General features: G+C 41.7%; 1 protein-coding gene across 1 annotated transcript in view; it reads right to left on the reverse strand.

Annotated features, from left to right (window-relative positions):
• The window catches only part of LOC122790939 (probable inactive glycosyltransferase 25 family member 3), a 598,803-nt gene that overhangs the window by 389,351 nt on the left and 190,352 nt on the right, over positions 1–19,100 (reverse strand). Inside the window, exon 7 of the mRNA XM_044058643.1 lies at positions 17,366–17,442. Coding sequence (XP_043914578.1) covers positions 17,366–17,442 — 77 coding nt within the window. The remainder of the gene's footprint in view (positions 1–17,365; positions 17,443–19,100) is intronic.

Raw genomic sequence — 19,100 nt, forward strand, 5'->3', positions numbered from 1 at the left:
ATCCATGGTTCTTCCAGTAGATAAAGCTGCAGAAAAGTGAACCAAATTTGATGAGGCCAGTAAGGGGCTATCAAAATAACGGTCCTTCGCAGAGTGCAGACTTTCTGTAAGAATTTGGGTATCAGAGGAAACCGGGGAAAAGCATAAAGAAGTCCCGGGGGCCAACTATGTACAAGTGCATCCCCTTGGGGCATCTCCCGATTTGGGGATTAGGGCAAAGTAGTTGCTGCATCTGGTGTTGGTGGGGTTGCAAAGAGGTCACAGCAAGGCTGGCCCCATCTGCAGAATATCCTTTCCGCTACTTCTTCTTTCAGGGACCACTCGTTAGGAGACAGTATTGCTCTGCTCAATTGGTCCGCTATCAAATTGAACCTCCCCGGAATGTGCATTGCTATCAGAAAGCGCTGGGTGGAAATTGCCCACTGCCATAATCTCAAAGCCTCTCGATATAAGGGGTATGATCTGGTCCCTCCCTGTTTGTTTATGTACCAGACCACTGACATATTGTCCGTCTGTATCACAACAGTCCCTAGAGGTAGAAAGTTTTGAAAGGACTGTAACGCTAAAAGTACCGCTCTCATCTCTAGGACAGTGATATGCAGATGAGCCTCATGATACTTCCATGTGCCTTGGGCTGTCCTTACCTGAAAATACCCCCCCCTCCTATCAGGGAGGCATCCGTGGCAATAGTGGCAACTGGGGTTAGAAGAACAAAGGGACGTCATATTGTCACTTGAGGATAGGTCAGCCACCAAAGAAGATCCTTCTTGTATGACTTTGTTATTATGATGTGGTGAGACACTGGAAGTTCCTGATAAGACCATTGTGTGAAAACCAGCCATTGCAGTATCCACATCTGCATTCGACCTAATGGAATGGCAATGATGGCTGCTGTCATGGTCCCTAGTAGTTTGAGCACTACTGAAACTGGGGCTCTCTGTTTGGGGATGAGATTCAGAATTTGTTGTCGAAGGCTCACCACTCTTTCCAGTGGAAGTTTTATTGTCATGGAAACTGTGTCGAGATCTGCTCTGATAAAGACAGTACGTTTGGATGGCTATAAAGCAGATTTGTCCCAGTTTATAGTAATCCTCAAATGACTGCAAAGATCTAAGGTTGTCTCCCTTGCGTGTATGAGTTGATGCTTGGTGGTGGCGGTGAGGAGCCAGTCATCTAAATAAGAAACACCTGGAATCCTAACTGCCTCAGGTGAGCCATGACTACTGCCATGCATTTGGTGAACACTCTGGGGGCTGTATTGAGACCAAAGGGCACAGCCTGAAACTGAAAGTGACCGTCTCCCAGCCGAAAGCGCAGATGATCCCTGGATGTTCTGTCCATCTTTATATGGTAGTACGCATCCTGGAGATCTATTGAGCACATCCAATCGTCTTTTCTTAGAAAGGGAAGTATAGACTGTAGCGTGACCATCTGAAAAGTACAGTTGTGTACACTTACCATAAATGTAGATGTTCGAGTGTATTCACTGTTGTAGTCATCACATTTGGTTTATTTGCCTACAGGTAGCCCTCAGCTGGCCTGAATACCAGAGTCTTCGGATTTCTGTGTCGGATGCTGTCTCCTCTTCTAGGACGTCGGGTCGTCAGGGGGCATAAAACATGCAGCCAATGCCATTACATTAGTTTTTCTTGCCCCAGATGTCAGGTGCCCCCACAACAGGAAGCAATTATATGATATGGTACACCCCCATCAAAAAGCAAATACACCAGAAAAAAATAAATATACCAAACAAGAAGGAAATGTAGAGCCAAGAGAAGTCAAGGGGCTGGAGGGAGGGTAACCAGGACTGCAACAGTGAATACACTTGAACATCTACATTTATGGTAAACATACACAACTGTACTATGTTCTTCATCTTTCACTGTTGCAGTCATCACATATGGGTTGATTCCCAAAGCTAAGGAAGGGAAGAGGAAGTTAAAGAGCGTTAGGGCCAGCAATTAAGCCATGCAAGACTGCAGTGGCAAATCCAGCTCTGGATTTAGAAAAGATAGGCATGTGGTAATGCTTGGTGAAGGTATGTACAGAGCTCCAGGTAGCAGCTTCTGGGATGTCTCTGGTAGGGACTCCTCTGAGAAAAGCCACAGAGGTAGATGCAGCCCTGGTGGAATGTGATCTTATCCCCTGTGGGGTAGGTTTTCCATGGTGCTTGTAGTAGAAATGAATGCAATGGGCTATCCATTTGAAAATGGTCTGCTTTGAAATGGCCTTCCCCTCTGCCCCTGCAGCAAAGCCAACTAGCAGCTGTTCAGATTTTCTGAGAGGCTTAGTCCTGTCCAAATAAAATCTAAGTTGTCTATGCACGACCAGAGAGTGCAGTATTCGTTCCCCTTTGTTTTATGGATTAGGGAAAAAAGTATGCAAATGAATGGACTGATTTAGGGCCACACTAGACGCCACCTTGGGCATAATGGAAGGATTATTCCTGAGGGAAACCCTGTCCGCATGGAAGATAATGAAGGGTTCCACTGCCATTAGGGCCTGTAATTCAGACACTCTTCTTGCTGAAGTGATGGCTATAAGAAAGCCTGTTTTCCAAGAAAGGAATTTCGACTCTGCTGTTGCAGCTGGCTCAAAGGGGGGGGGGGTGAGCTTTTCCAATACAAAGTTAAGGTCCCAGGCTGGAGTGGGAGCTCTCCTGGGGGGTCTTAAATGTTTGGCCCCTCTAAGGAATTGTTTTAGCAGGGGGTGAGAGAAGAGGGGCAGCTCAGTATTATAATGTGCTGAAATGGCAGAGGCATGAATTTTAATTGATGAGAAGGATGGGCCCTTGTGGAGCATTTCTATTAAGTACTGTAGAATATGAGGTAAGCTGGGCACCATTGTGCCCATCCCCTGAACCTGGCTCCAGGAACAGTATCTTTTCCACTTTTCAGCATAGGAGTTTCTAGTACTAGGCCTCCTTGCCTCCAGAATGACATCCAGCACCTGCTTACTGAGGGATGCTAGAGGAGAGCTCAAGGAATTAGCCATGCTGCAAGGTTCAGGGCTTGAAGCTGAGGGTGCAGAATCTGGCCCGCCTGCTGGGACAGCAGGGAAGGGATCTGAGGCAGGTGCCATGGTTGCAGCAGTGTCATAATGCGCAAGAGGGGGTACAAGTGCTGGCGTGGCCAGTCTGGTGCAATCAGTATTGTCCTTGGCTTGTCCTGTTTGATCTTTAGTAGGACCTTCAAGAGGAGAGGCAGAGGGGGAAAGGCATAAACCAAGAGGCTTTCCCAGGTAAAGGAGAGGGCATCCACCTTCCAAGCTTGACTGTGGGGAGTTCTTGTGCAGAATTTGTCCAATTGGTAGTTCTGAGGGGCGGCAAACAGGTCTACCTCTGGAGTCCCCCATTTGTTCCTCAAGAGGTTGAATATTTTGAGTTCTAGTTTCCATTAGTGTGGGTCCATGAGATTTCTGTTTAAGTCGTCTGCCAGCGAATTTAATTTGTCTGGAAGGAATTGAGCTTGTAGGTGTACTTGGTAGCTCAGGGCTGTGTTCCATAGAGCTATGGCTACTCTGCAGAGAGGGTACAAGTGTGTTCCCCCCCGCTTGTTTATGTACCACATAACTGTGGCGTTGTCTGTCTTTACCAATAGTTGTCCTGGAAGAATATGGTCTTTGAAGGCTGTCAGAGCATTCTGTACAGCTAACATTTCTTTTTGATTGATATGCAGGTGCATGTGTCTCAGGTTCCATTTGCCCTGAATGCACTGCCCTGCCATGTGAGCCCCCCATGCATAGTCTGATGCATCTGTTGTTAGGGGTAGCAGGGGTAGAGTGAAAGGGAGTCCCTTGTTGTGGTAGCAGACCTCTGCCCACCAAAAGAACTCTGTCTTCATACAAGGAATGATAGAAATCATTGTTTCCAGGTCCTGAGAATGTTGACACCATTGGGGTTTCCTCATATGCAGTCTTGCATATGGAATTAGTAGAATGCAAGAGGCCATGAACCCCAGGGCTTGCAGTATTTTCCTTGCAGACAGCTGGGGTTTTGTGGCCAATAGTTTGAAGTAAATTACGTAGAAAATCACAGCACCACCACGTAGCTATCCTTTAATAAAATTCAATGACATAGAACAAGAGGTGAAAACATAAAACAAAATGGAAGTAAAATCCCGTTACTCTTCTCCAGCGATAAGCGCTTTCGGTAATAACCTTCTTCAGATCATATTCAATGAATAGGGGATAGTTCATTAAAATGAACCTTAGACCAATCAGAACAAATAATGGAAGGGGGTTGAACAACGCATAAAACCCACAGCGAGGGACGTCGTCGTCTGGGCTTAAACAGGGAATGCAGTACGAAGGAAAATCTCTATGAGGTATTTGCTTTTCACAAGTAAGACAATTGTTAATTTTTACTGACATCGGTTGGAGCAAGAAAAAGGATCCACAATGGGGTACTTCTCTTTTTTGAAGACTTTGGGTCTGAAACTCAAAAATGAAAATTTCAGGAGTCGGCCGATCGGCACTTGCAAACTGCTTCTGCTTCGGGCACTGCAAGGCAAGAAAGATTGATGTAATGGCGTTGGCTGCACATTCTATACCCCTGATGACCTGACGTCATGGAAGAGGAGACGGCATCCGACGCAGAAATCTGAAGACTGGTATTCAGGCCGACTGAGGGCTACCTGCAGGCAGATAACCCAAATGTGATAACTGCAACAGTGAAACATGAAGAACATCTTTGTTTTCTTGACAGATTTGTTCAACCTGCTAAGATCCAAAACTGTTCTCCAGTCCTCTGTTTTCTTTGGAACTAAAAAGAACCTTGAGTAAGTTCTGGATCCTCTCTGGTCTGCTGGGACTGGTTGGATGACTCTTTTTCTAGCAACCTTGTAATCTCTATGGTTGTCTGGCCCCTGTGACTGGGTGGAACATCTGGGATTTTTTTCACAGGGGGTGGAATGGTAGTAAAGGGAATAGTGTATCCTATGGATATTATTCTTTGTACCCACCAATCTTTTGTGATTTTTAGCCAGGTGTCTGGGTATAAAGATAAGCATCCTCCGACTGCCTCAAGAGATGGACAGGTGGGCCTCCTTTCAGGAGTGCTGATAGGGCTTGCCAAAGAACTGATCTCTGTCACCCTGGTTCTGCGGGCCCCCTCTGCTGCATAGACAGCGTCTTCCATTATTGCCCCCTCCTCTGCCTCTTGAGGGGGTTTCACCACATGTGCCAAAGAAAGCTCCTTGGGCTTTATGGAACCACATTTTTTCCACTTTTCTGACCTTTAGAATAAGGTCTGGTAGGAGTGGAAAAACGGACTCCTACGGCAGATAGTCTTTCCATCTTGCTCACACCTGGTAAGCGTTTCCTTCACTTTTGGTCCAAAAAGTGATGAACCATCAAAGGGGGTGTTTACAAAGGATGACTTGTAGGGCTCCGCAAAGGAACATAAATGCATCCAGGAGAGTTTCCTAAGAGCGATTCCTGTACCCGCTGCCCAACTTGTTCCATCCGCTGCATATGAAATCAGACGCATGGAAGAGTTAATAAGGGAATTAGGGTAGCAAGCTGGAAGGTTACCTTATGTGAGACCCCTGCAGCTACCGCACCTTGTAGAGTATCTCCTAACTCCTTAAGGAGATCTCTGTGTAGTCTGATGAAATGTGTGAGATAGTTCATGGATCAAAGAGCGAAGGCCGCTGAACTAAACATGCGCTTTCCATATCTGTCCATGATCCTAGAATCTCTATTAGGAGGATGAACAGATGTGGAGGTCTCAGACAGCTCCTTCTTAGTGGCCGCTACCACCACCACCACCACAGCATCAATGGGTACTCCTATGGTAAGGAAAACTTCAGGTTGAATCAGAGGAGGAATTGAAGAAACGGGTTGAGTCTGGGTCGGTCCTAAAGGTCGGACCCGACAGAATTTTGGCTAGTGCCTGTGACTGAAGAAGTCTCTGTACCACTCTATCGTCCTTATCAGATAGTCTTGAGGAACGGGAAGCAATGGATGATGTCTCAGACTGGAGGATAAGAGATTTTAAAGTGGGAGATACCAGCTCCAAGGCTGGGGACCGGCTCCCACTGACCAAAATTACCTCCGGCGTCAAGGTGACAGTCTTACCAGATTTAGCTGTTTTTTAAGTCAATGAGCCCTTTTTTGGCTCCGACTCCGATGATGAGCTTGTAGACCCAGATTTTGGAGGTTTAGTAGGCTTGTCCTTGTCTAATGCTTCTTGAAATGAAGATTTCAAGAGACCTCTTGCTATCAATTTACTCTTGCATTCAGGAAGAACGCGAGAGCTAAAAGAGAGTGACAGATGGCACAATTTTCCTGTAGGTAAAGCTCACCTAAACAATAAACACAATTAGTATGGCCATCTGTAACTGACATATTCTGTCCACATTTCAGACATTTTTTAAACCCAGATTTAACTTTTTCAGACATAACTCTGTCAACTGAGAATTACCCAATGCAGAACAAACTGTATATCTATATGTAAGAAAAATGTATGTGTGTGTGTGTGTGTGTGTGTGTGTGTGTGTGTGTGTGTGTGTATATGTATATTTTATATATATATATATATATATATATATATATATATATATATATATATATATATATATATATATATATATATATATATATATATGTATATATATATAAAATCACACAGCACACAGATAATATCTATATAAGAAAAAATAACCCTAATAAAGGAGGGTCTAAGACTAACTATACTAGTAACTATAATAACTATGAAACACACCTAACTGTTCAACAACTATTTAACAACCCTAATAAAACCCGCAGGGTTGAATAAAAGGTATTTGCAAGCAAGCAAAGAAATATCATTAATGCCCTAATAAAATAACGGGCTACATATAAAGGATAGGGAGCAAGTTATGTAAATCTAACTAACTATTAAAGTTCACTTACAGAAAAAAGGCCTACAATAAACAGTCTCAAGAAAAGGAGAAAAAGCACTAACAAAGACTAACAAGAGACAAGTGTCTCAAGTACTTAACTGTAATCTAACAACAAACAGGAATGAAAATAGCTTGTTTAGACAAATATCAAAAATATGACAATACTGGCCAGAGCGACGAACACCCGATCTGTTGCAGCGGCAAATGAGATCTGGGGGAAGCACGACTGCATCATGGGATAGGGAGTAGGCTACAAGCTCTTTGAAGACCTCGAGCTTTTGCATTTGGCCAAGTCAGGGCAGAGGATCGGCTCCGAACCAATCAGTGAGAATGAAGACGAGATAGAACAACTTCACATTTATATATCACCCTAATGTGAATAATGGGGATCATAACATAGATAATTTGAAGGAACCCCTACAGGTTTAGATCCCTAGACTATTTCTGATACCATCTGTCTTACTCAGGTGCAGTAAATCCATGACTAATGGGTCGGAGGATTCTTTGTATGCCTGACACAGGTCAGTTCTTAGCAGTCTGATAGACACAGGGTTTTGAGTTGGTCCATGTAGGACATGTTGTTTTTGCCTTGTATCCTTTTAGTAAGGTATCTCCTGTGGGCTTTCCAGTTGTTGCATGTGTCTAGACAGATACATACCAAAGGGGGCATTATACTCAATGACTGGCCTAATGAGGGCTGAGTAAGGGAAACAATGACATCCATAGATCTTTACACAATCTATTTGGTTATAAGATGCTTCCAGTGCCAGGGGTATGTGGTTTGAATCTTTCCACCTTTATTTACCTACTGTGCCCTTGAGCAACTCACTTAACAAGACAATGCTTTGGACAAATGGGAATTTGGGCTAGGCTCCTTAATGGTCTCCTAGACTGCATGCCTAGTAACTACCTATGATGGGAACAGTGTTGAGGAACTACCATATAACTGAATGATTGTACTAATAAAGGACTGCAAAAAATTCAGTTTAAATAAAATCATTATGACAAATGAGATATATATTCAAATGAATCCCTTCAAGGCATCAAGAGTGATGTTTGCTTCTTTGCATACTTTGGGAACATTATGGTAGAAAATCAGTTCCATTGTTAACATTCTTAGATGAGCCTATTTTACATAAAGTCAGACTGAAAGGGTGAAGACTAGTGAAAGGAATAAGATTTAAAGTTGCCCTGTTAAAATGAATGACATCACTTTTTTAATAAGAGTTAATAATGAAACAATTTTTGATAACTGAATGGTCCAAACTTGATTTCAGAATAAAAAAAATAGTAACCAATTCATTTAAATAAGGATTTTATCGCATGCTTTCTCATAATTATCTTATAAAACAAAGCTGTCAAGCTACTGGGACAGCAGGTTTACCAGTTTTCAATCATCAATGTCGTCTTGTATTTCTTTGCAAAGTAGTATCTCAGCCAAGCAATATTATGAAGTGTCCTGGGAGAAAAAGATTCTTTAACCTACGATCTACAACTTAATTGGTAATAACTATTTGGGTTGCTACAGGTACTGTAAACTCTTCTTAAAATAAATCAACAATTTTACTTGCAAAAAAATCTTTATTATACAATGACTGGCCACTAACATTCAAAAACTAACACGCTGATTGGTCAGTCAAATGGCATGCCCACTGTAAATTGAGAATATACCAATGCTTAAAGTCCATCCACTGAAGTATCACTGAGTGGCCAGAATCTCTTATCTATTAGTATGTGTAGACACGCATTAGTCGATGGAAAAAGGCTGAAACTGAAATGAGTGTCATTATTTAGTCACGTCATTCCTTATAAAATTTGTGGCTTTCCAACAAATCACTGACAAAGTCATTAAATAATAACATGCATTTCAGTTTCAGACTTTCTTTCCTTCAGACAATGCAAAAAAGCAACATTACCCATCCCCTCCTCCTTTATTTTGTCCACATTTCTTAAAATAAGAAAGAAAGCTGTAACCTCCAGACAGTTTAGATGTAGTTATGAGAGCAGAGAAAAAAAAAAGAAAAATGAGGTACCTTCTGCAAAACTGAAGAAACATACCGGATATGGGATTTTCCCAGTCTCTCATACCTCTAAACTCTCTGTAGGTTACAGCTTTCTCCACCCCCCCTCAAAAAAAAAAAAAAAAAGGCAACGGATATCTTCCTATCTCAGTTACTTGCTTTCCAAAGCACTGATTTACTGGGTAAACATGGGAACAGAAGTCCTATACGCATGTGCAGTATATCAACAAAGCAGGGGAATCGGGAAACAAAGCAGAAGAATACCACGGTGCCGTTATACAAAGACATTATTTACGAAAAGTAATTTTGTTCATAAATATCAATGTATAATAGCAATAACCGACTCAGTTGTGTGGTATATTGAAGATTTACATATGGTTGGCTATGTTTAATCACTCGGGCTTCATCCTCATGATTAAACCACACCAACCATGGTTTATCTTCAATATACCACACCCATGTCATTGGTCTTTGCTATATTATACAATAAACAAAGTTAAATACCTATAAGTTTTCATGCACAGGGCACTTCTCCAATACTGCTTCTTTGGCTTCCTGAGCTGTCTTTAGTGTTGCAGTGCTTGCTTCGTGGCAGTTCAGCTCAGATTCACTATGTCTGAGCCACACGGTCCTTCGGACTATTTTTAAGATACTGGCTAGCAGTTTTGATGGAATTTGCTTCCAGTTCTGTGGAAAAGCTGCAAATTGAATACATAGCAGGGAGCAAAAAAGGTGAAGGCCATTGAATGCTTATGTGCCTACAATAGCAAAGAGGTGGTCAGAATTGTGGGGAGATATTCAACCATGTCTGCACTGTGAACATCTTCTGCTATGGGAGGGGAGGGGGTTAAAGCAATATTACAGAGCTTAATAAAAGAACATGAAAAAATATAAAAAGGACTGATGCCAGACCTTGTAAGGAGTTATTCCAGACATGAGTTGATTAAGAGGGGTCAGCTTAATTCACCTATCATAGATAAATCAGGTATCAAGACAGATTTTATAATTTGCAGTAAAGTAGCATTTGAAGGTACTAGTTATGCAATTTATATAGGACTTTTGGCTGGCAAGGTAGGTGGAGTCGAGGAAGGAACACAATTATATAGAAACTACAGAGAAAGTTATGTGCCAGTTATGCAATTTATATAGGACTTTTGGCTGGCAAGGTAGGTGGAGTTGAGGGAGGAACACAATTATATAGAAACTACAGAGAAAGTTATGTGCCAGTTAAACAAAATGGTGGCAGTTTGTGTAGCAGTTTTAACAATAATTTAAAGAAACATTAAGGCCAGATTTACATAGGAAAAGTGGAGCTTTACAATGAATCAGTTTTATAAATACGCAATATGTCATAGGAAGTACAACTACAATTTTGTTGAGAGAATACTGAGGAAGTGGTATGAGAGATAATATCACCCCCTAAATAGAATAAAACGGGTGGCTTTGAAAATACAAGCAAAACAAAAAGAATATACCAACAGTATACTTTTTTGGAAATCGGTAGTGTCATATTCAGAGCAAAAATTACAAACGATAGCAAATTTTTCTGGGAAGTAAGTTTTCTGATGATGGAGTGACTGCAGTGGGAGAGTAGTGGAGACAACAGCAGACAAAACTGACAAAGAAAGAAAGCTCTATTACTGTATGGAGTGTTATCCAGGGTCAATGTGGGATAGGCTTGGACAAAACATACATGAATGGTAGAGGTTCTTAAAATTTTGAATGAAAAGTATTTTGAGTGGGTAAGAGAACTACAATTTTTGTAAGAGAAGTTTACAATAGTGTTGTTAAAAAATGGGCTATAGGAAGCATTGAACAGTAGGAGGCCAGTTTTGTTAGTGAATGAATATAATAAATTAGTGGATAAAATAGCACAGTTAAGACTTAAAATGTACACAAGATGGCTGAAAGAAGTAAACATTTTAGCATCAGAGAGTGCTCTGAAATATATTTTGTGGGTAAATGAAGGTGTAAAGCAAGTAATTCATGAAAAAATAGAAAAGGGACACTCCCCCGTTCTATTGTACTGTGCCCCACAATTATCCTACTTAATATAAGCAGCTCTGAAGTCATTACAACTCAGAAGAAAGTGGGAAAAAATTAAATGTTTTAAAGTCAGCCAAGGGGTAGTTTCAGCTGTATTACTTATCCAATTTCCTATCATAATCACAACTGCTAGACTATTAAATGGGCTAAATCACTACTTAATCACTACTCCCTTCCTAATGATGGACAACAAGGCTCAGTCATGGGTCTCTATTAAATATTTATGTGCAGAAATGTACTCCCACATACAGACCTCAAAGTCAAACAGTATGCTTATGATTCAATTCTTCTGTGCACAGGTAACAACCTACCAATTAACCAAACCACTCTGGAAAATAGAGTCTTGCTACCTTGAAATATGGCTGAAAATCTGTGCTGCTTCAAAGCAGAGGAACAACGGAACGTAGATCACCATCTTTTCAGTCCTCCCACCTACTGGCGAGCTACTTGAAATAGTTACCTTTGTGAAACATTTGGACACCCAGTATGAGAGAGAGCTTAAATTCAGTCAGCTTGTCCCAGTCTAGCTGCATATCATCATCATCATAATCACAGCATTATTAGATGATACCAGTTGGCATAATGGTTAAGGTCTTCATCTCACATGCACAAGGTACAAAGTTCAATCCTGACCTCTATCCAATGCCTGTATGGAGTTTTCATTTTCATGTTCTCTCACTTGCCTCTATGGAGTTCCTCCCACCTCCCAAAAGCATGCTAAGTGTTTCCAACTCAAACTCGCCCAGGAATGGAGCTGTGGGCAGCAGCACAGACTCTAGAAGGTGCTCTATAGGGGGTAGAGTTTGTATAGACCAACCACTTTGGGCAGCAACTGTGGTGCACAGTATTCTCAAGATAGGAGAACACATATCCATGTCAGGGCTAGCCACTCAACAGTGTCAAAATTGGATCTGGATGATTTCATCATGTTGACTCATGTTTCCAAAATGGGAATGGGTATTTGCCAGTGACAAGTGAGTTTAGGACCCATCCTACTCGGACATATGCCAGGGACCCATGCTAATGGTGAGAGGTGTGTATTGGCCAGTGTATGCCTGACAAAGCATAGCAACACTAGATCAATAAGCTAATGGCTGGCCAATGTCCAGGTGCCCAGTTATGGTCACCTGGGATAGCTGAGTGAAAGCACGATGTAAAACCAATCAGGCTGCCAAACATGAACTAAGAACTGCTACACTCAGTGAAGGTTCACTGACAGGATGCAACTTGGAATGATGGTAAGGAGGAGGATGGACATCCAATGTACCCAGGAGACAAGACAGAAGGGCAGTGCAGCAAAGCCACTTGGCTTGTGGTCCAGAGTCTACTACACAGGAGGACAGGCTAGAAATGGTGCGGAAATTGTGGTGAGGGACAGGCTCCAGAAAATAGTGAGGAATGTCATCAGAATTAGTGACATATTCACATGCATTCAGAAACCAGTATAAGGATAGGACACTATTTATAATCTCAGCCTGTGCCTCACAGTAGAGTTGTGTTAGTGAAGAAAAGAGTGCATTCAAACAGCAGTCACAGGACCTACTAAATAAAGCAAGACAACACGAACTGGTGTTGATAACAGGTGCTCTGAATGCACATATCAAGACAGATAGAACAGGATTATGCAGACTGCCTTGGTCCATGTGGGTGTGGCAAAAGAATAAAGGAGGAGAGGCCATTCTAGACATCTGTCTGGCAAATGGCTTGATGGTGACCAATACATGGTTCAGAAAGACAATCACAATATCACATATAGGAGTGGTTAAACATGCAACTCAGGCTGACTTCCTCCTAGTAAGGAAAAGGCACTGGGGTAGAATCAGCAACTGGAAAGTCAACCCAGTGAAGCAATCAGTCCACAGCATAAACCACAGGTTGCCACAATCAGCTGCAAGCAATGGTCAGAGAAGGCTCCAAGGTCAAAAAAGACAAGGGTGAAGACCTGAACTAACTGGAGAGAAAGCAGAAGATTTCAACAAATTACTCAGGGCTCTACAACCTCAGGAAGAAGAAGAAATAGGTGGAGTTGAAGAAGAATTGCAGCACTTCAAAACAGCATGTGCGAGGACTATAGAACAGATAAATGGCCAAGCCAGGTATGGAAATAAGGTACATAAGGAAAACTGGCGGTGGAATGCAGAAGTCTAGGAAGTCATTAAAAGTAATGAGGAGTGCAGGAAAAAGTAAAGAAACAGAAAAGATGGACCAGGCTAACAAGGAATACTGACTGGCTAGCAGAAGACTTGCAACAGTGTCTCAGATGCTATGTTTTTTGCTAACAGTTCTGGAAAGTAACTCAGCAGAGGGCACAAAGAAACTATCAGGTTGCAAGGCAATGACAGAAAGACAAAGAAGATAGCCAGACACCCTTCATAAGGGATGCCAGCAGCGACCTGCTCACCAGCCAACAGAGCATCAAAGGCAGATGAAAGAAGTACTTCTAGCACCTTCTGAATGAAGAAAACCCCAAAGAAATTGTACTGCATGAAGGAAAATGAAGTCGGGGAAAGCAGCAGGCTCAGATGAGGTCACAGCAGATACAATTAAAAAAATCATTTGGCATAAATTTTAAAGTGTTTAGCTCAGAGATGGATGGTACAGGGTTTGAAACTCATCTTTGAGGGAAAACTGTCTAGTCTTCACTTGACCCCCAAGGGCAGTTAGCCTACTACTTGCCTATGAACCTAAACGTTGGGTGAGACAAGAGAAAAACAGATCCCGAGGGTACTCATAGCAGTATGGAGAGAAAAGCATATCCCAAATAATTGGGAAGTGAGCATACTACTGCCAGTGTACAAGAACAAAGGGGACATCCACAACTGTGGACAGTACAGAGGTATCAAACTCCTGTCACACTGCATGAAAGCTCTGGAGAGGGTGACTGGTAAACGAATACACATAGTAATAGAAAGTAATATGGAAGATGAGCATTCTGGATTTAGATGCAGCACAACCAATCCGATGTTTGCAGGGAGACAGATAGTTGAGAAGAAGCTAATTATGAGGAAAGAGTCCAACTGTAGACTTGAAGGATGCATATGAAAAGATCTCAAGAAAGCTGATTTGGGAGTCCTGTGGTGGTTCAAAGTCCCAGAAACATTGGGAGAATTAATGCAGGCTATGTACAAGGATCCAATGACTCAGATACAAACAGTGCTTAATCTCACAGTGGGGTTCCCACTAGGAGTGGATGTGCATCAGGGTTCAGCTCTGGGCCCACTGCTGTTCAAACTGGTGATGGACTACATTAGCAAACAGGTCAAAGGGGACAGAGCAACAAAACTGATGTATGCAGACAAATGTGGCACTACAGGCACACTGAGCAAGAACGTCAGCAAAGGATAGGGGAACAGAATGCAAAACTGAAGGCACGTGGGATGAAACTGAGTACAGATAAGTTGGCTATAATGGCAGCAAATGGGGCAGAAGAAACTGAGAATTGAGATCAGGATGCAGCACAACCAACTCAATGTTTGCAGGGAGACAGATAGCTGAGAAGGGACATCCTGTTCCACAGTGGAACAAGTTAACAGCTTCAAATATCTGAGAGAGGTAGTTGAGTAGAAGGGAAGTCTGAATGAGGAGATCAAAGCTAGAATCAAAGGGGATGCAGCCAAATGGCACAGTCTGTTGGGGTAGTATATGACAGAAGAATGTCAAAGAAAATGAAAAGTAAGGTGTACAACACAGTGGTACTACCAGTACTACTGTACAGTACAGAAACCTGGACAGTAAAGACAGAGCAGTTGAGGACTCTAGATATGATGCCGTTGAAGTGCTCAAGACAGGTGGTAGGATGCACTCTGCGGGACAGGTAAGGAAATAAGGACATCAGAGCAGAGGCCAACGTAGCTGCAATTGCAGAGTAGTTCAAAGAGAACAAACTATGATGGTATGGGCACAGATACAGAATACAGGTAGAAAACAATCTGGTGAAAAAGATTTGGGACAGACAGGAAACAAAGGCATCCATCAAGGAAATGGCTGGATTGTGAGTGAGAAGATCAGACAGAGTTAGACATGACTGTCAAAGAATGTAGAAGAGTGGCACTGAATAGAGTGAGATAGCAAGAGTTCACAGCAACCTGACCACATATTGAAAATGTGATAAGTGTGTGGGGGGGTCAATGATGATGTCCTGTCTAGCTGTAAAAAGGCTAATCAGCAACTAGGCTCATAGCCTTCCAGTAGCAAGGATAAAGACTTGAATATGACCCAGGTTTGGTTAGTGGCATGGGTGACTGACAGGAAGACAAGGAGAGGGGTGGATGGCCACTGCCTATTCTGCACAGGAGACTGGAGGATCCTAGCTGGTTGGTTCTGCCACTTCAGTGTAGTGCGGCAGCAGTCACACGTCTCACAGCCAAGCAGCAGTTAGTCTATAAGGGCATGTTCTGTGGCTTCCAAAGCCAGTGACAGTAGCTCATGTTTGTACATGCTAGGCAGCATGCATGTATAGGTGGGTGGATGCATAGTTAGCCCTCACTGTGGCATAGATGGGTATGTCACCACCACAGGTGGGGTTAGGGTATACATATAATAATGCCCTGATGGTTGGAATGCTGGCAAGGGCACAGAAAATACCACTGATGTCTGTCAAGATGACAGCTGGCCCCCCGCATAAGACCCCCCCACCCCCGCTCCTAGGTGGAACTAGAGGATGAGTCCCCACCTTTATGGAGGCAGGACTGGTGTGTCATTGGGGAAGGCAGATGTATCACAGACTATGAGGCAAAAAGGTAAAGAAAAAAAATCACTAACTGGGTTCATACTACCCAAAGGGATTCTAAGCACTGAAAGAGTCTATGGCTACTCATATAATCCTTGATCTACAGTCTTATGTGGTGCTGTCCTTTAAACAAATCTGAACAGCTCACTGCTGTCCACATTACAAAATCCCTATCACCCTGCTGTAGAATTCATACTTGACAGATCCTGAAGGAAATATTACATCTAATTCCGCATAATGGGTGGATCTGAACTGACTAATACATTAAAATTCTTTCATCTCATTTCTGCCCAGAAAGCACTTTGTATTTCACTGTTTCCTACTGTACTGACAGCTTCCTGTAATTCCAAGGTCTTTAACTGATATTCTCTGAAATGTGGCCCAATACTAGCAAACCTATTATCATGCTTGTGGTGCCTTGGAGTATTCCCACTATACTGAGGAGCAGTAATAGCAGCAATGCAGTTTGCAGGGGTGTGGAAATACAGCCTCTCATGTGAGGACTACGAAGCATCCCCCTGCAAAAAAAATACTTTAGCCATACATGAGCAACTTAAACAATTTATTAATTTTTTCCCCTAGAATCAGATTTTATTTCATTTTATACTGGACACTATAGTACAGAGTCTCACAATTCTGGTAAGGCAGCTGTCCTATCATTTCACTTTTCATCAGCAGGCATTACCTTGCCAGGTTTCTGTAATATGCGAATGTCAACCTACTTAAACTTAATAAAAATAGAGATGATCACATCTCAGAGTATATTGCCTCAGCCTGGAAATTCCTCCCAGTTTCTGCTAGTATAACAAAAATGTGCCTTCCCTTTGCCATTGTTTTCAGATCATTTTTGTCATCTCAGAGGCACTGTAACTGCAGTCTTACTACACAATAAAGTGGCAGCTTGGTTAACTAGATTAGAGTTCTTAGTTTAGTCACTGATGCCCTTCTACTGTCTTCATTGTCTTGCCCCGTCCTGCTCCATATGTACCTACTTCCTGGCAACAGCCCTATTGCCCTTTTGTTTTTCTTTCATTATTCGCTCTCTCTCGACTGCTCCTGCTTGGTCCTTTCACTCATACACTCACACTCTTTTTCTTGGGATTCTTGCCTCCTTCCTCATCCTCTGTATGTTCAATCTTTACCCATATTCACTCCACCTTCACTCAGCATACCTTTTCTGCATATTTATTTTCTCCCATTTACTTCTTACAATGTCCATTTCATTCAAATTCTTTGTTCTCCTCTACCTCAGTGTTCATATTCACTTCTGCCCCTCTCATATTCGGTTCTATCCCTCTCACCTCATTTGTAGTGATCTTGTTTACACTGTTGTTGTTAGCATTCACCTTCCTCACTCCTGCTGAAACACTGCTGCTCAAAGGCAAGCCAGCCCTATAGTTTAGGAAAGTCTGCTACAATGGTATTGCTGTAGCTATACATTTTATATCACGTCAGTAACCAGATGTCATACATGCTGAATTTATACAAGTTTCCACTGCTGCTTTCTGGATCTTCTTTAATGGGAACTGTACTTGTTCCATGACTACTGCATCTTGTATTTAAGATGATCTGCAAAGTTTAATAACATGGAAGTTTTTCTCCCTGGGTCTCCATTCTCAGTCAAAACCTAGTCAACAAAGAGGTTTTGTATTATGTCATAAAATCTGACTACTGGGTGCACTTACCTCATCAAATCCCATTTTATCTGGATGTTTCACTGGCAAAGAGAGGTACTGAGATGGGAACATAGGGGGGCCTTCAACTGCAATAAAAAAGAAATAGCTTTTGTCAGTTACAATCAAACTAACCTAATACTCAAACACAACAGCAGTGGGGAAACAATGAAAAAACATTACAATTTGTTTTCCTGTGCTAGAATGTGAAAAGAATAACATGCCTAAGGCTAAAGCTGGAGTATATCTCAAGCAAGGGGATTTTAGGTGAATATACTAAAATCATTGTTCCCGGACCTTTTAAAAGGTATTAGCTCATTCTAAAGAAATAAAAAACATTGAAATAACAAAAGTTTCAGCATCTTTTCTGAGATAACAGTTGCAAATACACTAGAGTGACATTATGTACCATAAGTGTAATCTAGTGATGAGTAACTCTGTCATAACACTGATTTTACACAAAATGGCTGTTCACCTATCTACTTACTGTTTTTGGTGACAGACTGCAATAACAATACTAAACATTTTATTTTACAGTCAAGCAAGATGATCCACTAAACTCTTTTTCAGCCATGACCTGTCTCAGAAAATGGAATGTAACAGAGGATGCACAAGCAATGACAGATCTCTAACTATCAAAAGAAATTATAATTCCCAACTAATAAAATGAAATGAATATTCAATATGCACAAACACAAAATGCAAAAACATAAGCAGTAAATGAGCATTCTTGATTATAGTGCAGTCCTAAAGGACAAAGTTCACAACCAAAGAACCAAGGTGGGGGGGGGGGGGGATCAAACTCAATCATTTAAAGAGTGTTTTAATAGCACATGCTTTCAATTTGCATTATCCAGAAAGTAACACCCAAGCATGGAAATGAATGCAGCACTAATGACATAATATGAGAAAGTGCAGTGTTCTAAAGTCTTGGGCCAAGGATGGAATGCTCCTTGCTACCATAGAGAGGCGAGTACCAAGGTTTGATAATGGGAGTGCAGCGGTACAGCACACAAAGAAGGTAAAAGAGGTTTTCCTGAAAATTTCAAGGCAGCAATTAAAAGTTAAGTAACTTGTCAGTGGAGATATTAGGAGAGTGCACCTTTCAGAAATTAGGAACCAGTTAGCCTGCACAGTTGCTTAAGACTAACAGAGCAGTTGATGAACAGCAAAATATTTTGAATACCTTCACTGTGTTTTAGACAACTGTGATAGAGCTGACTAGAATAACTAAGAATAAGAAAGTCACAGTCAAGAACAGCATAAGACAGTGATAGTGAACCTTCTGGGCTCAGCATGTCAAAAAATATGGAAAATGCCCTAACTTGACTATGCTTGCATGTCCACTCCTCCCAACATGCACAGAATAAAATGAACATGAATATACATTTTCTACATTTTCTGAAGTAAAATAAGTTTATAAATCTAATTATTGTCATTATTAAGCGTAAAACGTCACCAGTTTTAGGAGGGATTAAGTAGAACAGTTGAGAGGTATGTAAAACAGCACACACTTAGAAATGCAGACTACTTACCTCTGCAAAAGTGTAACCTCGAAGAGAAAACAATATCAGCACTGCTCTCTGCAGACTATGGAAACAGTATACCGAAATAGTCTCTGAGGTTAATAACTTACTTACATCTGCAGCAGTGTTGTTGAACTGGTTCCTGGCACAAAATCATTTAGTGCACTTCACACAAGCAATGAATGTAAAAGCTGATTTCAAACAAATGCTCTCATTTGGAA

Source organism: Protopterus annectens, chromosome 16.part0 (assembly GCF_019279795.1).
Source record: "Protopterus annectens isolate FY-2018-M chromosome 16.part0, PAN1.0, whole genome shotgun sequence".
NCBI lineage: Eukaryota > Metazoa > Chordata > Ceratodontiformes > Protopteridae > Protopterus > Protopterus annectens.